General features: G+C 45.3%; 1 protein-coding gene across 2 annotated transcripts in view; it reads right to left on the minus strand.

Annotated features, from left to right (window-relative positions):
- IGDCC4 (immunoglobulin superfamily DCC subclass member 4) overlaps positions 1 to 23,558 on the minus strand; it is a 191,439-nt gene that overhangs the window by 98,650 nt on the left and 69,231 nt on the right. For both annotated transcript variants that reach the window (XM_043493295.1, XM_038420543.2), the window contains exon 3: positions 8,790 to 8,931. In XM_043493295.1, coding sequence (XP_043349230.1) covers positions 8,790 to 8,931 — 142 coding nt within the window. The remainder of the gene's footprint in view (positions 1 to 8,789; positions 8,932 to 23,558) is intronic.

The raw sequence follows: 23,558 nt of genomic DNA on the forward strand, positions 1-23,558 counted from the left end.
CTGCCCCCAGAGAACCCCTCCTCTGGCTTTACAGTGAGCTTAGTCAGTACTGTGTGCGCTCAAACAGGACCCCGTCCCGCAAGATGCTAAGCACCCTCCAGCTCCCATTGATCTGGATTTGAGGGTGCTCAGCATCTTGCAGGATCAGGACTATAGTGCCAAAGTCATGCCCTAGGGCAATGATTCAGTACATCTTCCAGGCAGCAGTACCCTAGCCCTGCCAGCTTCTCAGCCGGCTGTGCCCCATCTGTAGATCTCCCTGTCCAGGTCCCCCAGTGCTGTGGGGTTGCAGGTGGCTTAGAAGATCTCTGAGCCCTCTCTACTGGCAAACTTCCCCCCACCAGGGGCTCACTCACAGCTGAGGGTCCACTGGACAGTGAATGAGGCCAACAACCAATGTAGTTCAATGTTACCTACTCTACTGGCAAGTCTCAATGCCTTGCTTGATAGGAAGTTCCAGCAACCAGGGACATAACAGCTACAGAGAAGGGAGCTGAAGCGTCTGTTTCCCCTGCCATCTGACACACATGTATGAGTAACAAATATATTTGGCTATGCATGTGGACACGTAACAGAATTAAGTTGCCTATAGCCTACCAGCCACTCTGCTCTTCCCAGTTGTGAAATCCCCTATATTTGCCTTTGCTTGAACAAAGCGTCAGACCCGCTAAGCACCTCCCCCCACAAACAGGATTTCAGGGAGTTGCCCTAGAATAAGGATCCAGGAACGCTTTTTTTAAGTGAACTCTTCATTAAATGATTTTCTGATATCTCAAAGCAGGAAGTGCATTTTCTGCATGGAAGCCAAATGCAGGGGACCATGCATCAAACATATGTACAAATAATTACCGTATGTACAAATAAGATACCGATAAGGAACTACATCCTCATGACAGTTCCTAAAATAAAAAGAAGTTTGCCCTGGAAGCCACGCTCTTTTGATCAGCAGATTCAGTTTGAACGCTGGGTGAGGAGAAAGGGAAATGCAGACTAAGCAATGCCTAGTATAGCATATTCGCTTTAACAACTCCACAGGGGAGTCAGTGCTGGCAGTTAGAGAGAACGACAGGGAGTCAGAAGTAGGGGTTTTCTTCCCAGTTGCATCACTGATTCATTGGCTGGCCTCAGGCATGTAATTTTAATCTTTCTGTGCCTCAGTTTCTCCCTTCAGTAAAATACTATACAGCAGTGGTTCTCAACCTTTCCAGACTATTGTAGCCCTTTCAGGAGTCTGGTTTGTCTTGAATACCCTGAAGTTACACCTCACTTAAAAACCACTTGCTTACAAAGTCAGACATAAAAATGCAAAACTGTCACAGCTCACTGTTACTGAAACATTGCTGATGTTCTCATTTTTACCATATAATTATAAAATAAATCAATTGGAATATAAATATTGTACCTACATTTCAGTGTATAGTATATAAAGCAGTATAAACAAGTCATTATCTGTATGGAATTTCAGTCTGTACTAACTTCACTAACTAAGGCATTGCTTAAACTTATTCGCTAAAACTAGGCAAATCTCTGGATGAGTTGATGCACCTCTTGGAAGACCTCTGTGTACCCCTGATTGAGAAACACTGCTATAAAAGTCTTACCTACCTCACACTAGGGTTGCCAGGTGTCCGGTTTTCGACTCTGCTGAAGCTGCTCTGAATTTACAATGGGGCAGTGAAAAAGTGCTGACTGTTTCAAAAGAAATCACCAGCATGGGACATTTTCCCCAGAGGTGTAATTGGAAACCTGTTGGGACCATTCATAGCTTTCAGAATGGTACAAACTTTTTAGTTGTGCCCAGTATAACTGAAATCAGAATCTGGCACTATAGGAGTAACTTAAAATAGTTTGATCAGGTGTAATAACAGAGGGGCCTGATCCTGAGTTGCTGTTAATCCACTGATTCACTGACGTCAATGAAGCTAAGCCAATTAACAGCAGCTTAGGATCCAGCCCATGATATTTAATAATAATCAGCACTTGAATAAAGCTGTTTACCCAGGGATCTCAAAGCAGTTTATATATAGGAAGGCATTGCCCCGATCATCACTGAAGTGTTGAGAAGTGACTCAACTAGTGTCCCACATCAGGTCCAGGCCAGAGCTGGAGGTCAAACACTGACTCCCAGTCACTAGACCATGCCTGCAACTACTCGAAACACGGCTCTGGCCACCCACCAACCAGGCTACCGTGGCTGACTATCGATGGATACATTGCTCTGTAATTAAAAACCCAGCTTATATGGTATTACACTGAATCATACACCTGATTAGCAATTAGCACAAAGAACAAGCTGGCTGTCAGGTTCTTCATTTTCTGCCTGGATTCCTACCCGTGAGCCTCTTTAATTATAAATGAGACCCAGTTTTAATTGAAGAACGCTATCAACAGAGCTGCAGAGCTTTGACAGGCAGCTCTGTGTTATCAGCCTTCATCGCGAAGAAGACGCACTGAGAGCGGATTGGTAAGGAAGGGGCAGCAGATATTCTGCGTGGGCGGAAGGGAAAGGAGAATGCTGGTTTCATGGTCCCATTGCTCTAATGCTCTACTCCAAAAAAGTCCTGATGGGAAATTGAGCTGTTTGTAGCACCACACGTGGCACAGGTTCTCTGTTCACTGCGCCAGCTGCATCTTCAGGCATCAGCTCCCCCATCTTGTGAACACTGGCAGCTTCGAAGAGAGATCATTTTAAGGCAGCTCAGCCAGGGAAGTGATGCTGTCACCACAGGGCCCATCCTGCAGGCCTTATTGACAGGAGTAATCTTGCTTCAGCCAGTGTGTCCACTCACATGAGTCAGGGCTGCAGGACCAGGCCATGTGTGCCCTTGATGGGACAACATTATCCAGAGAGCCACTGTGGGGGCTCATTGGCTGAATGCAGCAGCACTAAGCCAAATATTTCTCTCTCTATCGCTCTGCCAAGAAAGCTCCCCAGTGCGATGAGATTTATTTTTGTCGCGCATCTGCTCTGAGTGTGCGTAATTACTATCAGCATATTTCAACCACCAGGAAAGGCATCTACCGGTTCCAAATATAGAAGTCAAACACACTTCCAAAAGCATATGGCTGAGATCCATTACGTAATCACTTTCTGCCTTGCGAGGAGGGGTTCCGATCCTAGAGCAGCCTGTCGAGATGGAAAATCCAGTTTACAAAAAAAAAAAAAAAAAAAAACCAACCAGAAACCCACCCACGTCCTCAGAGGGAGTTTAACACAATTAGCTCTCACAGCCGGTTTTCGGTAGCATGCCCAGTGTGCTCAGTACAAACTAAACACGGGCTCCAAAAAGCTCACAATCGAAGGGTCTGTCTACAATGACAGGCTACGTCAGAAGCTAGCTGCTCAAATACATATCCAGGGCCCCCAGGCAGCGTTATACAGCCCATGCTGCAGAACCTTTCACTGCTGTTGTTATCTGAGCTAGCTCAATCAAAGCTAGGTCAGGTATGTCTACTCATGCTGCAGTCACACCTCTGATTGCAGTGTAGACATATCTAAGAGGCACACTGACTGGAGGAGGGGTACCACATAGAGGTAAACATGATGATACGCTGCAATGTATGATCCATCTATCTGTGTGTATGTGTTGTGTAGACTACCCTCAATTACTCTCAGCCTTGCCACTGTTTCCTTTAGGAGTCCTAACCGCAGGAAGGGCATGAGGAGAGTTACCATGTCTTAGCATAAAGAAAAACCTCAAGGTCACCAGCTATCCAATATGTTTAACACAATCATTTTTGAGAGCCCTAAAGTACAGAGGGGGCTTCTAAGAACAGCCACTACTAGTGCCTGTATTTCCAACCCAAATGCAAGATATGTGACATACTGCACTCTAGAGGAAAGCACAGGCGTGCAAGAAAAAAAGACGTCTTTACACTTGATCTTTCCCAACAGATCTCAAAGCTTCCAGCTATTTGCGCTCATCATAGTCCTGCTCATCAACTAGAGACTTCAAAAGAATTTGGGATAGGTATTTATTTCCCACTGCAATGTAGCAAAGTTTGCCTAATGATTCAGAGTTTTTGGGAGACTCTGGCATTATGCTTTTTTTAGTACACAAAGAGCAGACATGGCCTTTCTGTCCAAATGACCTTCATTGCAGGTTAGGATAAAAATAAAAAACTAAAGTAAAGTCTCCATAAAAACAGATTTCAGAGTAGCAGCCATGTTAGTCTGTATCCACAAAAAGAAAAGGAGTACTTGTAGCACCTTAGAGACTAACCAATTTATTTGAGCATAAGCTTTTGTGAGCTACAGTATGGAAAACTGCATGCATCCGATGAAGTGAGCCGTAACTCACGAAAGCTTATGCTCAAATAAATTGGTTAGTCTCTAAGGTGCCACAAGTCCTCCTTTTCTTTTTATAAAAACAGATAACATACTGCCAGTGAACTCGTGGCCCCACTGAAATCAATCGGAGTTTTGCCACCGACTTCCTCTAGGGTGACCAGGTGTCCAGTTTTCAACCAGAACACGCGGTCGAAAAGGGATCCTGGCAGCTCCAGTCAGCACCGCCAATCGGGCCGTTAAAAGTCCGATCAGCGGTGCTGCGGAACTAAGGCAGGCTAGTCCCTACCTGTCCTGGTTCCACGCTACACTCCAGAAGCAGCCAGCAGGTCCGGTTCCTAGGCGTGGGCGGCCAGGGAGCTCTGCACGCTGGCCCCGCCCCAAGCATCGGTTCCGCACTCCCATTGGCCTTTTATTAGCTGATAAATTCTAACTCTACAAGTAGAGTTAGATGCGTGTGATGCAGCTCTCGAAATAAAAAAAAAAAAAAGGCTCTCCTTCTTTGAAAGATTGCTGACTCCTGAGCTAGAGCTTTCTTCAGGCCATTGTGCATGACTTGGAAGGTTTCTGTGTCTGATGCTGTCTGTATCTCTTCACAGAGCCTCATCGAGTAATGATTTGCACAGCGTCTACCTGCTCGCTGCACCTCAGGTTTTGCATGTCGAAGTCTCACTTTGGTGCTCCCTGTTGGCTTATTGTGTTCCAGATAATGACAGGTTTCAGAGTAGCAGCCGTGTTAGTCTGTTTTCGCAAAAAGAAAAGGAGTACTTGTGGCACCTTAGAGACTAACAAATTTATTAGAGCATAAGCTTTCGTGAGCTACAGCTCACTTCATCGGATGCATTTGGTGGAAAAAAAACTGTTTTTTTTGTGCTGTAGCTCACGAAAGCTTATGCTCTAATAAATTTGTTAGTCTCTAAGGTGCCACAAGTACTCCTTTTCTTTTTGTGTTCCAGATAGGCTCTGTACTTAATGTTGATGATAGGTAATAGTTCCTCTTCATTTTCTTCAAACCGGTCCTTTTTTAATGGTCTCTTTCCCCCAAATGTAGCTAAAGCTGTTTCATGGATTGTTGTTATAGATACATAGATTCACAGATATTAAGGTTAGAAGTGACCATTATGATCATCTACTCTGACCTCCTGCACAACGCAGGCCACAGAATCTCACCCACCCACTCCTGCGAAAAACCTCTCATCTATGTCTGAGCTACTGAAGTCCTCAAATCGTGGTTTAAAGACTTCAAGGAGGAGAGAATCCTCCAGGAAGTGACCCGTGCCCCATGCTACAGAGGAAGGCGAAAAACCTCCAGGGCCTCTTCCAATCTACCCTGGAGGAAAATTCCTTCCCGACCTCAAAATATGGCGATCAGCTAAATCCTGAGCATATGGGCAAGATAACCAGCCAGATACCCAGGAAAGAATTTTCTGTAGTAACTCAGATCCCACCCCATCTAACATCCCATCACAGACCATTGGCCCTATTTATCATGGAATATTTAAAGATCAATTAATTACCAAAATCATGTTATCCCATCATACCATCTCCTCCATAAACTTATCAGTTTAATCTTAAAGCCAGATAGGTCTTTTGCCCCCACTGCTTCCCTTGGAAGACTATTCCAAAAGTTCATGCTTTTGATGCTTAGAAACCTTTGTCTAATTTCAAGTCTAAACTTCCCAATGACCAGTTTATATCCACATTGGTACTGAGCTTAAATAATTCCTCTCCCTCTCCAGTATTTATCCCTCTAATATAATTATAGAGAGCAATCATATCTTAAATCTTCCCAAAATTCTCTGCCTTCTCCGGCAATGACTTCCCATGCACGCTAAGATCAAAAGCCTTCACAAACTCCTGGCATTTCCCCTGGTTTTTGGTGTTAATAGTGTTCATTTTGAGCTTGCTCCTAGGTTTTGCTCTATGTAGCTTCTTGGCTGTAATCTTCATATTGCTAATGATCAAGGCGTGGTCAGCGTCACAATCAGCGCAGTGGAACGTGCGAGTGTTCTGCACTAAAGGTAGGTCTTTCCTCCTGACGATAACAAGGGTTAATTGGTGCCAGTGCCTGATCGTGGATGTTGCCATGACACTTTGTGGCGACCTTTTCCTGTAAAATATGAATTGGTAATGCACATTTGGTTTTGGGCGCAGAATTCAAGAACTCGTTGGCTGCTCTCATTCATCTTGCCAATGCCCAAATCTCCTAGGCAATCTGGCCATGAGTTGCTGTCTGCACCTACTCTTGCATTAAAGTCACCAAGGAGGAAAAGTTGCTCAGTTGATGCTATTCTTTTGATGACTTGATCCAAAGAGTTGTAAAACGTATCCTTCTCCTTGGGGCTAGATTTGAGTGTTGGTGCATAGGCACTAATGATGTTCACAGAGCCAATGGTCATCTAAAGTTTAAGTAAGATGATACGCTCTGACTTCCCAATGGGTGTTTCTAGGAGCTTTACCCACTTGTTTCTCACAGAGAAACCAAAACTGTGCAGATGATTTTCTTTGCTGCTTTTACCTTCCCAAAAGAAGGTGTAATTGGCCTCTTGGAGAGAACCAGCATCTGCAAGTCTTGTTTTCTGGAGTGCTGCAATGTCAACATTGAGTTTGCACAGCTGTCAGTCTATCAAAACTGACTTCTATATGCTGCTTGTGTATTGTAGGTCATCATCACCTGTCGGAGCGCAAATGTACGCACTTCCAAAGGCCCAGTCAGATGCCTACACAAAGATGAGAGGCAAAAATCAGTGGCCAGCTTAAGGCTTGCCTGGAATCTGGTATTGCAGAGCGATTCTGGGTTAATGCTGCCATCTGTGACAGGTAAGCTTGCCCAGCATTCTGAGGCCCTTAGGCACAAGGGGTGTGGCTGATGGACGGAGCAAACGTTCCGTGGCCAGCACTTCCTTGGGAACACTTCATTCTTTCAAAAGCCGAATGGATAAAGTCAACAACAGAAAGCAAATCTCCCTGAAATAGTATATTAGCTAAACATGATTTAACACCAAGATCTGAAGCCAATGATTATGTCTGGCTGTTACAAGGAAAGCAATTTTCAAGCCGCCTATGTTGAAAGCAATCTCCAAGCAAGTAATTTCACAACATCCATCGAGCCGTCATATTAAAAAGCCATTGCCCTATCTATGGCATGCTTCCCTCCCCACCCTCACCCCACCTTTTTTTTTTTAAATACTTATTTTTCTTCTCATACAAAGCAACAACCTCCCACAAGCTTCAGATCGCCGCATGACAGCCTCAAGGATATAAACAGCTATTCTTACAGAAACATCCTTTGTTTCCAAATCATTTCTGAATCTTGTTTTTTTTTTTTTTAATCCCTTCCTGCCCCTGCTCATCACGTGGGTTAACTTTCCCCTCTGAGGGAATAACTCTTTCTGCAGAAAATGAAACCTACCTATCTTTAAGGGACTAAAGGACAATGTCATCATTAGATCCACAGACATCTATGAAGTCTGCCGATCAGCCACTAGCCCCTGGAGTCTTCCTCTCCTTCCCACACTACACACACTTTGATTAAGACAAAGGAGCAGGGCAGAAGGAATTTTTAAAAAAATTTATTTATGTATTTTGCTAACAGAAAGTCCATGTTCTGACAGGATAGTCCCAGAGGATCCACTGACAGAAGCTTTAAGCCCTTGTTAAATCTCTGAGGGAAACAGGTTGAGAAAGAGAATTTGGAAATGTCTTCAGAACCAAACTCTGCATTCAGCTCCACCTGTGAAACACCACATCCCACACTGCACAGCTTAGTGACAGCCATGCAATCTCAGTTGGCCACGGATTTATTATAAAACACCACCTTCGGCACCAACCCTACAAAGACACACACACTTAACTCTACGCATAGCAAGTAGACCCAACGCAGTCAATGGGGCTACTCACCATGCAGGAAGTTAAGCATGTCCTTAAATCTTTGCAGGACCAAAAATTTGACAAAATATCAAATATCTGTATTTCCTTGACACTCTTTATGCCGTTTGTCTCCTTCGCTATTTCTCTCTGTTGCCAGAGTGTCCAAGTTCCAGTCAATCATTAAACACACTGAATGGGCAAAAGAATACTTACAAACTGTCAAGAGTTGGTTTGTATTGTACACAGGCTTTTGATGAATGGGCATCTGGCACTCAACAATCCTGTTTGAGTTTGTGTGATTATTAGTCAATTTCACTTCCATGAAATTATCCGTTACAACTTATACAGTAGCTCTAATGTGGCAAACACTGCAGGGGAAGGGCATATTCTTGGGGAGGACAGTTTCTTTTCTTTTTTCAAAGTTTTATGGATACATTTCTGTTGGTTCTGAGAACATTTGTCCTTACAAAGTCTAAATTTTAGGTCCAAAACTGCCCTGACACCGCCCCTTAAATTCCAGATTTTTATAAAAGACACTCAGCTCTTAATTTTTTTATTAATTAATTATTAATTATTATTGTTATTATTATTATTACTATTATTAACCCAAAAAAACCCACTGGCCACTCACCTGGGCTCTGCAGGAACAGCCGCTTGATCCTTCTCCCAGGTGATGACAGGGGAGGGTGATCCTTCGATCCGACACTCAAATCGGGCCATACCATTTTCTTCCACTATCTGAGTCTCTGGCTGTTGAAAAAAACGCGATAAACCTGGAAAAAAGAAGAGAGTTAATGCCCTGACATTTGTGCTCTGAGAAACAAACGTATTTTCAGTCAGAATAGAAGAGAATTCATGTTTTCTCACACACCGCATCTATAATAATGGAATGTACAAGCTAGGAAGACTCCTATTATGTGGTAAAACTCAGGACTACAAAATAACCTGGCTGGACAAGAGAAATGTAATTCCTCACTGTCCTCCAACCCACTTGCTGGCATGCCCTTAACAAGCCTGGGTGTGTTACCAGAGGCATCTGAACATGCAAATTGGCCTCCGGCCTCATTTTTGCTGTAAATGTAACCGAATGGCAGAAGCAGCAAGTCCTTTGTCTGCCTGCCCAACTGCTTTGCTAAATGGCCCTTCGGTTTCCAGTCATCCCATTAGAAATGGGGAGAAGGATACTTTCTTGACCGCCAACCAAATCTGAGACCCAGCTTGTTTTTGGATGAGCCACAAATTTGTGCAGAGAGGGTGAATTTGACCCATTCAACTCTGCCCCGCACAAGTGTTGCATACATGAGTGTAAAGCAGGAGGACCCACTTGTGCACTAATTGATGTTACACTAGCACCTGGAGGCCACACCCAAGGTCAGGCCCTGCTGGGCTAGTGAGACACACTCTCTGCCCTGAAGAGTTTATAAGCTAAGGGAGTATTTATTATCAGTGCCATTGTACAGATGGAAATCTGAGGCACTGAAAGGTGAAGGGACTGGCCCAAAGTCACACAGGGATTGTGGCAGAGCCAGGAGCTGAAACCTGCCTGCTGAGAGCCAAGCCAGTGCTTTACCCACAAGGCTGTTCTGCCTCTCACCAAGGAGCTGATTTGCTGCGAGGCCTGCTTTAGCAGGAGTGAGGCCACAGAGGAGCGCATGTACCTAAATGCCTTGTTACAATGAAGAGAGATGAGCTTCCCTCCTAAAACACACCCAAGCCCAGCTCCCTTTGTCAAGTTTTGCTTCTTAGAGTAAGGGGCTTGAGACCTACTTCTGCTCTTGCTTCTCTTTCACCCATGATTAGTGGAAGAAGGATCGGGCACCAGGGCAGATCTGAATTGCTGGCAAAACTCCCACTGAGTTCAGTGGCGCAAGACCAGTGCTCCGGATCACAGCTATTTTCTTCTCACTGTCCTGCATCGCACAAGGAACTGCAGGATCAAGGCCACAGAAATGTGCACTGGTATATACATTTGGCCAGGCTATTAAATAATGCACCACTAAAATGTCTTAGTCACACAATGGACTTTTGAACATAACATGTAGGCATCCTTAATAGGCTGAGGAAGGCTTTTATTCTCCTTAACCAGAAGAGTTAGAATTTGTTTTAAATGCATCTCCATTAAACTGCCTATGACATTAAACCTATCCTGCCTTACAAATGCTTTGTGCCATCCTAGAACACAAATGACTGTAGCACCATAATGCACAGCAAAGGTCTAAGCTAGAAAACATGGAATCTGTTGTTATGCCAAGCATAAAATTGTACTCAGCAGGTTCAACTTTTATCTGCCAAGAGTGATCCTTTAACATTAGTGTGAAATTATTTATTAGACTGATTTATTACTCCCCCCAAAAACAAGAATTGTCACTGAAGAAACTGATTTTCCTAACCCCTGGAAATAGAAATGTGATGGTGGGGTTCTTTTTTTTTTTTAATTATTAGTTGCTACTGCATAGATAACTGAAAACTGCCCCACTGACTTTCTCTCTCTCTCTCTCTCTCTCTCTCTCTCTCTCTCTCTCACACACACACACACACACACACATTTAATTGAGGTTGAAGCATGAGAAAGGATGTCAGTCAAAAAAAATCATGGTTTACAAAATCATCCGCATGTCTATTGGTTTGTAGTTTACAACTTTTTACAAAAATAAGGCAAGTTTTGTGTTTCTGATCCCAGAACCAGTTTAAAGTGTGATATGGTTTTTCTTTTACTATATTTTTTAGACCATATTCATGCTAAAAATGAAAGGTCCAAAGGGCAAAATGTGTGTATTGCACAAGTAGGCCTTTTAAAATATTGGGTTTCACCTCTTTTGGTGTGCAAATATCATTAATTTTTTAAACAGACATGCACATGCAGCAGTGCTCACTCACCCTTGGAGCGCCCCCTTGTGTCAGTGTGGGATGTTGCTGCTCTCTTGTGCTCCAGTTCCTCCTGCAGGCCGCCTGCCCCTGGCCCTGCCCTCTGGCCAAGTCACCTAAGTTCAGATCCCTCCCTCTTGGGCAGGGCCATCCCTAGGGAGTATGGGGTCCGGGGCAGAAGTGACAGATTCATCTCTTCCAGGACCAACCGTACCAGCCAATCGCACCGACCCACGGGGCCCCCCAAAGCACGGGGCCTGGAGCGGTCGCCCCAATTCACTCTACCCAAGGGATGGTTTTGCTCCTGGGACATCACAGTTAAGCCCAAACGAAACTGAACAATTTTTCTGCCTTCCTGGGCTACTGAAGTCTTCTCTTCTCTGCTTACAAACCCTGTCTTAGGGTTCCCGCCTACAGGAGCCTACTATGTTCCAATTAAGTTTCCCTCCATAGGAGAGTCCTGCCTTCTCCACAGTCTCTCTCTAGAGCTTGCCCCTTTTTTCATGGCCTGCCACAGGAACCAATTCTGTCCTGGTGGCCTTCTTTAGTCTGCTGACCCCAGGACTTTCCGGAAGGAGAGGCAGGAACTCCCTAACTCCTCTTTCCTGGGTCTTCCCTCCACAACTGAGCTCCCTCAAGGTGTGTCTACACTGTATTTAAAAACCCACTAGAGCCTGTGAGGTGGGAGGGTCCCAGAGCCAAGGCTCCAGCCCGAGCCTGCATCTCTACACCACAATTAACCAGCCCCTTAGCCCGAACCCGAGTCCATCGGCACAGGCCAGCTGTGGGTCTGTAATTGCCACATAGACAGACATACCCTCAGTCTATAAGGCCTAACTCTGCCTCTTCTGGTCAGGAGGCAATTAGCTAATCAGCCGCCCCCCAGGTGCAGAGCATGTTTAACTGGGGTTTTATCCTTTACCTTGCAGACGATGGGAGTTAAGCCCCATCACAGCACAAAATAGCAAAAAAAAAACCCCAACTCCTAAGCATGGAGGCTATGAATTATATGAATAACTTATTAAACATTTAAACACTTTTAACTGAGGACAGGGTTAGCATCATCCTCATGAATTTTCCAGCGGGAATTTTCTTTGCATGTAAAACAAATTTTAAGAAACCCATTGTTTTCTTGGAAGAGTTTGAAAAAGAAGTGATCAGTTAAGGCTCTAGTTCAGCCAAACATTGAAGTATTTGCTTATGTCTATCCCAACAGCACATAATAATCAACATCACCTAACGATAATACTAATACTCAGCTCACATATAGCACTTTTCATCAATAGATCTCAATCCGCTTTACAAACGAGCTTAGGATCACTAGCCCCATTTTACAGATGGGGAAACCAAGGCACAGAGATGGGAAATGCCTTGCCCAAGGTCACCCAGCAGCTCAGTGGCAGACCCCGGGTCTCCTGGGTTTCAGTCCAGTGCTCTGTCCATCAGGACACACTGCTCCCCACCCCATATACTTAGTGTCCATTGACTTCAACAGGATTTAAGCTCATACTGAAACATGTTGCTGAATCAGGGCCATAATGTTTAAAATACAACACATACAATGCACTGGGGTTCAAGCACACTTTACAGTCCTGTCTACACTAGGAAAACAATCTGTCATTGACAACAGGTGTTAACAATGGCCCCCATCCTTAACTCTTCTCAGTTGGTGTGAAAAATGGTTTTGCCACGAGTACAGAAAGGGCCAAATCATTTTTAGCTCTCGATAAAGCCTGCCAGACCCCACATTCCTGTAAAGGCCAAAGGGTAGGGAGAGGGGAGCGAGAGACCGCTGTTTTCACAGAACAGCAGTAAAAACAATCCACTTAATTTAAACAAAAAACGACACCTCGTTCCTTTCCACTTATTAACCACACACCTGGGGGCAGATCCTCAGGTAGTCCACTGGAGCGATGGTAATATGCAAATCCGCCCCGGATTTATATCCTGTCTTCACACACAGTAGCAACTGCTTGCACACATTACTCAATGGAAATTCTGAGTAAATACCCCGGAACAGTTTTTATCCACTTCAGGCTGCGTTCTTTTTTTGTCGATCACTCACTGTTATCGACGGGGCCAGGGGTATGTGTTGTCCAGGGCTAGGTTATTACATCTGGTAAAATACATAGCAGTGGATGTACAGTGAGCAGGGATTTTGATCTCCATGCCTGTAGTTATTGAGTACAATGTATCCAGGAGGATTATGTTCACTATTTAACACAAGCAATAGTGAGGTTGCTTCCTTCACTCCCATGAATCACTAGCCCCCCATTCACAAAAACATCCCTATTCGGCACGTGCTTAAATCCCACTGAAGCCAAATTCCTGTCAAAGTTAAGCACGTGCTTAAATGCTGTCCTAAATCCAGGCCTAGGTAGAATGAAGGATCCTGTCCACCATAAACTAAGTACAGGAAGATTGGATGCAGGAAGACTGGATGGCACAGGGGGGCTGTAACGGGTTATCAAGCTCTAACTTCTAAGAGCCTCTTTTCACTGACTTCAAAGGGCATTGGACCAGGCCCTAAGTCAGCCGAGAGTAGCTGATAGCATCAGTCTGGTACTTTGAGGGCCATTCTGAATTACTCCCCTAAGTCTGGCACCTTTGCTGGCAGACTCAGAAGATAGGCCAAGGGCTGAACAGTGAACCCCTCCTTCAAAAGATGGCCCAGCCAGAGCAGAGCTGGGACACACTGGCTGGGCAGTCTGTGGCAGGGTGCTTTGCTGCTATCCATGGTACGTGAACAGGGGACACACCTGTGGTACGACACGCTCACTCAGCAGCCTGCAAAGGGAAGCTTTGCCCATCACAGCTGTTGCAAGAGATCCTGCTCTTTCATACACAGCGGAGATGGAGCTTGGGTGGACGCAGACCAATCAGTGGGGTCCCCTCACTCTGTCCTGTCACAAGGCCAGTAACTGGTTGCTATTCTGTACCCTCAGCTACTTAGCCTCTTAGAGCGTCCAAATCGATGCACATGAATGTTTTCAGAACTGACCACTGAGAACTGGATCTGTTCTAGTCCTTTCAGTCTCCCGGCTCAGGGTACCAGCAAAGCCAGGCTGAGAACGTCCCCATGAGGACTCTCCCCGCAGGACATGGATGGGCCTGACCAAACGCTACCACGGACTAAGCAGTGCAGCACCACCCCTACACAGCACAAAACACAACACAGCATGTGTGTAAGACACATCAGAACTGCCAGGCCCAGCGACCAAGTGGCAGCTCCTTGCAAGGGGATCTGAGCTTGGCTCCATGGCAAGCCATTCCCAGGGCCAGCAGAGACTGGGAGGGCAGCAGGAACAGCATGCTTAGCCTCTGGAAAGGTGGGGGAAGGAGCGCTAACTCAGTGTTGCTCTCTACCACCCTCTTGGGAGCTGTGATGGCAGGCTCCAGAAGCAGCAGCTTCCAGCCCTCCTCAGCAGAGACCAGGACTGCAAAGCAGCTCACCGAAGGGTGAAAGAGGTGGGTGGTGAGAGGGGAAATGAGGAATCTTGTTCCCCTGGACCAGAGGAAAAAAAGCAAGTGCTAGGCAGCATGAACAGGGCTTCTCTAGCTAGCTCAATAGTGCATTGAACAAAAACCCTGGATCCGAGCACCTCAACTTTGGGGACGCTTGAGATCGGGTTCCAGACACCCCAGGCCAGACCCACAGAGTATTTACTGCTCCCGGGGATAGGGAATGTTAACATTTAACATACCACAGAGCCAGTCATCTTGGTATTTTGAACTCCCCAAATTTACTGTGCATCTCCGAGAAGAGTCTTCGAAAAGGTCCACTTTCAAAGCACCCAGCCCTCCTGGGCTCTGCTCATGCAAACCAAGGTTCAGACCAGGGTTCCTGGCCCTGGCACCTGTGCATTTGCCCTCTAACGTACAATCTACTTTTCCCTGGCAATATGGAAGACGATGGCGCAGCCCAGCTACAGAAGCACTGAGCCCTAGGCCAAAATGTTTCTAACAGGATCCACACAATGCAATGGGATCCAAGCACACTTTAAGGCCCCCCCCGTTTGGGCGTTGATTTCTGCTGGCTGCGTGGTGAAACAAGAAATCATGAGACAAAGCAAACGCAGTGGAAGTTCGCTAGAGAAAGAGCCACGTAAGAACTGTTCCTCTTTGGGGTAGTACCGGATTTTGCTAGGAGTCCCACTGAAATCAGCAGGACTATTCATTAAGTACAATACTCCTCAGGGTATGTCAGGGTTTCAAAATCTGGCCCTGAGGTAGGATCCAGGGCTGAAGCCTGCACAGCGTCGCTCACCATTTTACCACAATGCCATTTTTCAGGGCCCCAGGGTCAGAAATTGATGGAACTGATTTGTGGAGAAACAAGTGCATTGAAGGGGCAAGGTGACATGCATGGAATGGTGAAAGACATGAAAGTATTCATCACTATTTAAACCACTCTGTCAGGTTTAGCTGGAAGTTTTCATTCAGCCTTGCAAATCTGTCATGAAAATTGACCAGTCCAGCCATAAAACCTACTTTTCCTCCCTTCCCATGATGACGGTTAGAATAAAAAAACTTCATATTTTACTCTCCGGCCGCCAAAGTTACACACCGCAGGTGAGTGAGTGCCGTTCTGCAAGGCTGCCTTAATATGAAATGTCAATACATGCTGCACTTTTATTAATGGCACATTCAAACCAAGCACACGACCCTCCACTGACATTTTACACTCAGCTGGAGCTAAGTCCCCTCTGATCACACTTTTAACCCTGTCTCAAGGGGTGATTGCAGTATAGTGACATGCCTATACCCCACCCTTCTCTCCAAAGGTCAGTCTGATCAGTACAGAAGGCTCTGAGCTTGGAGAGATTCCCTGCCAGAGACATTATACCCCAGTCAGAAAATGTAGTCTATGCATGGAATTTCAGCCTTCTCAAAAATGCCTCTCTGGTCTTTCACGCTGCATTTTGCCACCAAATTCCATCTCCATTTATTTTCTCCCTTTGTTCCTTTTATAATTATTAGTATTAATTTCTAGGATGGTGGCATCCAGAGGCCTGAGCTGAGACTGGGCCCCATTGAGACACTGTATAAACCCACTGTAACACAACCCTGGCCAGAACAGCTTACACTCTAAATAGACAAGACTAGCAAAGAGTGGGAGGGGAAACTGAGGCCTAGAGAGATGAAGTGACTTGCCAGAGGCCACCCAGCAGGCTAGTACCAGAGCTAGGAATGGAACCCAGATCTCCTGATCCTTAGCCCAATGCCCTCTCCATGCTGCCTGTCTAAGTTTTGTAGGATCTGCTCCTGCTTCTCATACACACACCGATCTCCCAACGACTAGTAATGATATGCAGAGCCTTTAGTTTTCTGCTTCCAAGTCAGGTCAGCGGTGACTCAAAGTAACATCTGCCTGTGTGTGCAATGAGTCGGTAGTCTCGGTAGAGGTCCCCCCAAACCCCACCACAATAACTGAAGCGGTAATAGGCAATCTGTGCCTACACCAAGGAGTAAATGGACCAAGGAGTGAAACTAACCTTTCATGCTGCAGGTGCTCATTCCAGGATGGGTTAGAAGCAAACTGGTGGGCAAGGAGAGAAACTTGCACTGCCATTCCACAGGGTGCTCTGCAGTGAGGGCTCTCTGGGGCTGCCAGTTTGGGATCTTTCCTCAACACTTAAAATGTTTTATGACTCTTTTTTGGGGGGGGGAGAAGTGACTCCAATTCTGCATGTCCTTTAATATCAGTGGACGTGCAATTTAACTACAACTACTATTCCTTTAAGCAACTGGAATGTAGGAGAGACAAACCTACAAGCAAGTTTGTGTCTACTCCTATTGTAAGCTTGTGTGGCCCTCCTAACACAATTGCACTACACCAGTAACACAGATTACACATTATGCATATAACGTGGTACTTCGACACCCATTTTCAGCTTCTGCCAGCAGAAACGTGATTCAGTACAGCACTCTTCCTTCCAGACACAGCAGATATGTTCACCTAACAGCTATAATTACTGTAATTTTATAGATCCTCCCTCGCAAACAGTTTAAAGTAAATTAACAGCTTTCACAAATGTCATGATTAACAGGTAGAGAGAGAGACCTTTCTGCAGCAAAAACAACACACTGCGTAGTTTCACTTTGGGCGTATTTAGGGCTCTGAGAAACCTGCAAATCTAATTAATTGACTAAACATCTATTTACATAGTAAAGAGATTTGAACTAGCAGTCATTACAGATTAACCAGGTCTCATTTGTAACAGTAACCCCTAAAATCATTGGATTGACTCTGCCATGTGGCCAGGATATAACCTTTTGTATCCCTGATGCCTGGCATGTGACTGACACTGGTAAATAAAGATCAGCCTCTTACACCAGCCCTCTTGCATGTCATATGCAGTGTTGCTGTAACCACGTCAGTCCCAGGATATTAGAGAGACAAGGTGGGCGAGGTAATGTCTTTTATTGGACCAACTTCTGTTGGAGAGACAAGTTTTCGGGCCCAGACCTAAACAAGAACTCTGTGTGGCTCGAAAGCTTCTCTCTCTCACCAACAGAAGCTGGTCCAATAAATTAGACTGCCTCACCCACCTTGTCTCTCTTACATTGACTATATTGTGTCCGAACCTTTGGCAAAAACAAGGCCACCTGACTCCATTTGTTTGGAAATAAAGCTGCCAGAGAAGTCCAGGAAGTGGTGGAAGTGCTGCCAAACTTCCCAGGGAGCATTGCAGAGAACTCAGAGAGGGTGAAATATCCCACACTGCTGCATGTGGCAGGGTTCAGTATCCGCTGTCTCCAGTGACCACTGCTATATCATCCACGCTACAAAGACTGAATTCAAAGCCCGGTCCTACGGTGAACATAGTTCCCTAGATGCCATCAGCCAGCTGGCGCTTCTGCTGAACCCAGCTGGCAAAAGAAGAAATCCAGGCAACTATCCACCACCTTTCCCATTTAGAAAAGGACAGATTACACTCTTAGATTCTTGGAGCAAGGTGGTCCCATCAGAGAACAAGTCTGAATTCAACAGCACAATTCTATTGGGCCACTGGTCTGGAATGGAAACTGGCCAAACATGCAGCTGAGAACTCTGCATTGAGGAAGAACATCCTTCACCGCCGGTGAACGATGCCTTGGCAGGGCGAAGCCAGAAGAAACTCTGGTGGAGGTCCATAGCGGTCTTGACGTGCAAATCAGTCATCCGGCCTGGCTATAGGGGCGAAAGACTAATTGAACGATCTAGTAGCTGGTTCCCTCCCAAGTTTACCTCAGGATAGCTGACACTCGTCAGTCTCCGCAGTTTCATCTGGTAAAGTGAATGATCAGGTCTTGAGGCCGAAATAATCTCAAACTTTAAATGGGTAAGAAGCCTGGCTCACTGGCGTGGAGCTGGGCATGGAATGTGAGTGCCTAGTGGGCCACTTTTGGTAAGCAGAACTGGCGCTGCGGGATGAACCGAACGCCGGGTTAAGGCGTTCAATGCTGATGCTCATTGTTGTCTTTCATTCTCTGAAAGGCAGCAAGATTTCGGAAGAATGTAAAAGGTTCTGTAGCGGGACATTCGCATTCTGTAGCTGAACCTGGGGATAAAATGGCTTTCTATGATGTGAGTCTGTCCAAAGGCAGCAGAGACTTAAGTGCCGCCAGCCTTTGTAAGGTTAATGAAATCCACATGTCGCATAAAAAGGAGCATTGGTTCAGGTGCAATTTTTGGTCCTGTGTCAGCTCCACAAGGCGGTAACCCTAGAGATTTGCTGCCATGCTGCGAAGTACAACCTGCCACAACAGTTGAGAACAGCACCAGAGGGTCACAGCTGCATCAAAACAAAGGTGTCATAAATGCACCGTCATATTCAGAAACCTTTCTAGCCCTGAGGCCTGTCTGTGGAACAGCCGGGTTCTTTTGCATCCAGGCCACTGCAATGGCTGATCATCTGAGAAAGCTGGTCAGAACCTCCTGGTCACTCCTTCACAAAAGAAGTGTGGGAAGGTGCCCGATGAAATTAAAAGGCATTTGACCCAAATAACGAGACAAGTTTATTTTTAAAGGCAATGTATAAAGAAACCGCACAACTCTCTGTCCCAGGATACTATTGAGACTTACTGAGTTTCAAAGTTTCTAACAATATCAGCAGTTGCAATTACGTGCATGAAGATGAAAGCCTATAGGCTTTCAATACCGGTGCTTCAGGTTATATAATGAGCTCACGAGCTAGGGAGCCAGGAGGGCATTTCCCCTGTGCTATAGCAATGCACAATTAAGCACATTGTTCGGGTTTCCACCTTTCTTTAAAGCATCCAGTTTCAGCCAGTCAGACAGGATGCTGGGCTACATGCATCCAGGCTCTCTTCTGATAGAAAAATTCTTATTGCTTTCCATTGGACAGGTAGCCCATACATCTCGGCAAATCAGATCCCACAAAGGAGACGAGCTTTTGTCAGACATGTCCTCTTCTCTTCTAACAATAGCTGGCACAACCCCATAAATTAAGGACAAAAATGCTATGTCCTTCCTTCTGACACTAGATTCCTTGTCACCTGGCCAGGCCTGTACATAGCATCCAAATTTAGTCTCTTTCACACTTTCCAAGTGAGACAGACTGTCTCCTCCGATCGGTCTCTTTGAGACTCTCGACTCATTTCCGTCTGATACTTTCCCTTCTCTAGTGTGGGAGCCAAAAGCCCTTATAAACTGAAATGTCACAGTGGTCCAAATTTCTGGGACTATTTGGAGAAAGGAGCGAACTCCTGAGAGCCTGCACCATAGCCACTGTCTCATGTTTCCAGCAGAATCCCTGTGAGTGGCTTACTATCTCGGCAGGAGACATATGACCTGATTGGCCCACTTAGCTAGTGAGCACTATGGGGAGTGAAATATACCATGCAATAGAATTATAGGCAGCAAAGATGATCTACTTAAAGTACAGAACTGGAGGGCAGGAGGAGATGTGGTCTAGCCCAGGCTCTGCTACGGGCTTGATGTGTGACTTTCAGCAAATCATTTAAGACTCATCCAACTCCCAACGAAGTCATAGTCTTTACACTGATTTCAGTGGGCATTCAACCAACCCTCCTAGCTTTAGTGCTTTGCTTTCCTGGTGAAGATATTTACCTACCTCACATGGCATCATGAAGCCAAGTTCACAATAAGCACCTGGAGATCTCTGGATGCTTTATGAGAGCCAAGTACTGTCATTATTAATTATTATTATTTGCATCATCCTATTGATCAAAAAAGAGTCCCAGAGCCATATTCAGGATCTGTAGCACAAACTCATCTAATGACAGAAACATACCACCTGCCAGGAGCAAAAGGTTGCTGGCTGATTTCCTCTCTCCCTCATCTTCTAGACAAGTCTTGTTCTATCACCTAACATTAATCAGCCATGGCCGACGCAATCAGTCTGAAGAATAACTCCATCTGCATGTAAACAAGTTCTGATAGAACACCGCGCTCTATTCCGCTTACACAGAAACAGAAGCCTTGGAATACTCCACTCGCACGAAATGAATGCTAATGCCGCAAATACTTCTCTCCAGCCTGCAAAACAAAATGAGCTGGGGGACGCATATCATTAATCAACTTTCTCGTCACCCTCGATTCAGAAATAAGTATGTTATGTCAGGTGCAAATGCTCGCTGAAGAAGCAGCACTTTCCCCGGGCAGATGGTAATAAAATGAGACACGTAAATGCACACATGAAGAGTGACAAGTCTTAGACAGTTCATCTGAATTTGGATGCCATGTGACAGAGCATGGAGGGGGATGGGAGGGGGTATTTTCCCCCATATTCTTACAAATATCCATTTTTAAAGATCTAGAAACAAAAATTTGGGGAACTTTTTTTTTTAAAGGATATTCTGGTTTCTGAGCCAGTATTTTTTCCATTGATCTCTACAGGGCACCAGCCAAAAAAACCAGATCAGTTGAACTGTAAGGCATATTGCTGAACCATACGGTGCAAATTTTTAGCAGTGAGGGTAATTAATCTTTGAGATAATTTATCAAGGGATGTAGTTGACTCTATTGCTCGGAGTCCTTAGCTTAAGAGAGGCCGTCTCTTCTACAAGGTATGCTGTAGTTCAACCACAAATTCCTGGGGTCGATGCGGGAATTGCCAGGTGAGGTATAAGGCTGATGTTGTACAGGGGGTGCTGGGTGTCAGACTAGATTATCACAGTGATCCCTTGTGGCCTTACATGTTATGACCTATGTTCCGCACAGTTTACTTGCTTTTAGAATCTTTGAGTAAAATGAAGTGCTGTGTAAGGTGAGGAAATTACTGTCCAATTGGAGAGAGGTGTAAGGCAGACAGGTAATCCAGCACTGCCAGGGAGAAGGGCTGAATTGATCCAAGGTGGTTTTCCCACCTCTAACCATCATGATTTACCCAGTGTCTGTCTGCACTATATACTGGTCTGTCTCCTGTTCAATCCGTGGCATTTCACAAGCTCCAAAAGTCACCCATCTTATGAAATACTGCTAGTAGCTATTCATCTGGCACTGCAAATGTATGCGGAAGGAAAAGAAAAGGGGACTTTTGGGACACTATATGCTTAATATTTCCTAAGAAAACCAACTGGTTTACATAGACCCTACCTAAACTGATAACCAAACAACTATGGCTCCAATCCTGCAAAGATTTTATGCACTGTGACAAGCATTTGACTTGGGTGAGATTACTCACACAGCACATAGTTAAACACATGTTGGACAGGCTCAGGGTCTATTTACCCTTCTACTAGAGTAAGTGTGTTCCAATGGGTCAAGCACAGGTCTGGATGTGAGGACCCCCAAGTTCCATTCCTGGTCCTACTGCAGATGCTGGGTAAATGCAAACCAATCTGTGCCTCAGTTTCCCCAGTGGAAAACAGGGCTAATATTACTTACCTGCCTCACATTCATTAACTGTTATTAGGATCACAAGACGAGAGGTATTATAGCACAGAAAAATATTATTGCATTCACATTATTTTCTAACCTAGTTTAGTTTTTAAGTCAAGGACTGGTTATTTATTGGCTCTCACATTCTTAAAACAGCTCTGAAGGTAATTTCCAAATGTGAGGGACTTTAATCTAGGATATTACGTTGTTTTATTATTTTAATGCCTCAGATCTCGAGAGATCTTTTTCTGTGCCTGAAATGAATACCAGGCTGAACTGGAAAGCCCTTCCTTTCATCTCTGCTTTCTTTTATAAATGGATAGTCACCTTGCAAGACAGCACAGATAGCGTAGAATCTTTGTAACTTTGACAGCTGCTACTGCTTTTTACTGCTCTTCACGGTCTAGAACTCTTCCCCTCAAGTTCAGAAGGGGGTCGTACAATATACAATGACTACTCCTCCTGCTTACCGTCTCAGCAAAAGACATTGGGACAAATTCTGCTCTCAGTAATACCCATGCAAGCTCGTAGGCATCAAAGGGTCTAATCTCACTAGGTGCTCAGAATGTTGCAAGCGTGGATGGCAGAAAGCAGCCTATTATTTCCTGCCCCTTTTTTTTAACCTCTCTAGGTCCCTCCCATGCTCCTTCTCTGGGTATGTCTGAGCGCCTCTAATGGGCTGAGTTCTTAGGCATCAACGCCTCTCCACGAGGGGACTGGAGAATGACACCTCCAAACTAACAACACAGTGTCAGAGTGGGTGGCAACCCCCACTGCTCAAAGAAGCCCTTTAAAAACAAGACCAGTACATCTGTTACAATTCAATCCAGTGCGAGGGATTACTCTGAATGTAAAAATAAAGGAAGCTCTGGAAATGAACATTATTAAGATAGTCTGGATGCGTGCCCACCCTCTGCAATTCTAGTCTGTCCTGAATTGGAAGCCGACTGTCCTTAGGGGGCCACATTTCTCTGGGGTTGGCAACAGCTGGAGGATTGCGTGTTTATTGTATTCACTCAACATGGGACAGATTTTTTCTTTAACTTTTTACAGAAAGGTCAGTAAAAGGAACCAGGCAGAACAGGACGAATCTAGAGCCGGGTTCTCCACACACACCCAACATGCAGAAATAAGCAAAAATGGTCATTTTTGGACAAAACCTTGAACTCTTCTGCAGAAAGCAGACACTTCTCATGGCGAGCTGAAAACCAGTTTCAAAGGAAAATTCTCAGTCAGCAGCCCTAGCGAAAGCTGCCTTGCTGAATCCTGGCTCTGGGACCAAGAAGGCTCAGGAGGGGATTGGGCAGGAAGGCCTGAGGGGCCAATCCCTGCTAGGCCCTGGTTGTGCATCTCCTTGGGAAAGGTCACACTGAGCACTGAAAATCTGACACTCGAACATTGGGGCTTGCTGCTGTTTTTCTCTTGGTCTGAGCTCGCTGATTCTCTGTGCTTCCGCTCCAGCCTTTGAGGACATCCCACACCCTTTTCTTTAGGTCGAGAAACCTGCCTGCCCATTTCTGTGTATTTTCGCCTCCACCAGGCAGGCATTGGCAATGAGTCAGAAGCAAACATAAAAGGAGTACTTGTGGCACCTTAGAGACTAACAAATTTATTAGAGCATAAGCTTTCGTGAGCTACAGCTCACTTCATCGGATGCATCCGATGAAGTGAGCTGTAGCTCACGAA

The sequence above is a fragment of the Dermochelys coriacea genome, chromosome 10 (genome assembly GCF_009764565.3).
Source record: "Dermochelys coriacea isolate rDerCor1 chromosome 10, rDerCor1.pri.v4, whole genome shotgun sequence".
Taxonomy (NCBI): domain Eukaryota; kingdom Metazoa; phylum Chordata; order Testudines; family Dermochelyidae; genus Dermochelys; species Dermochelys coriacea.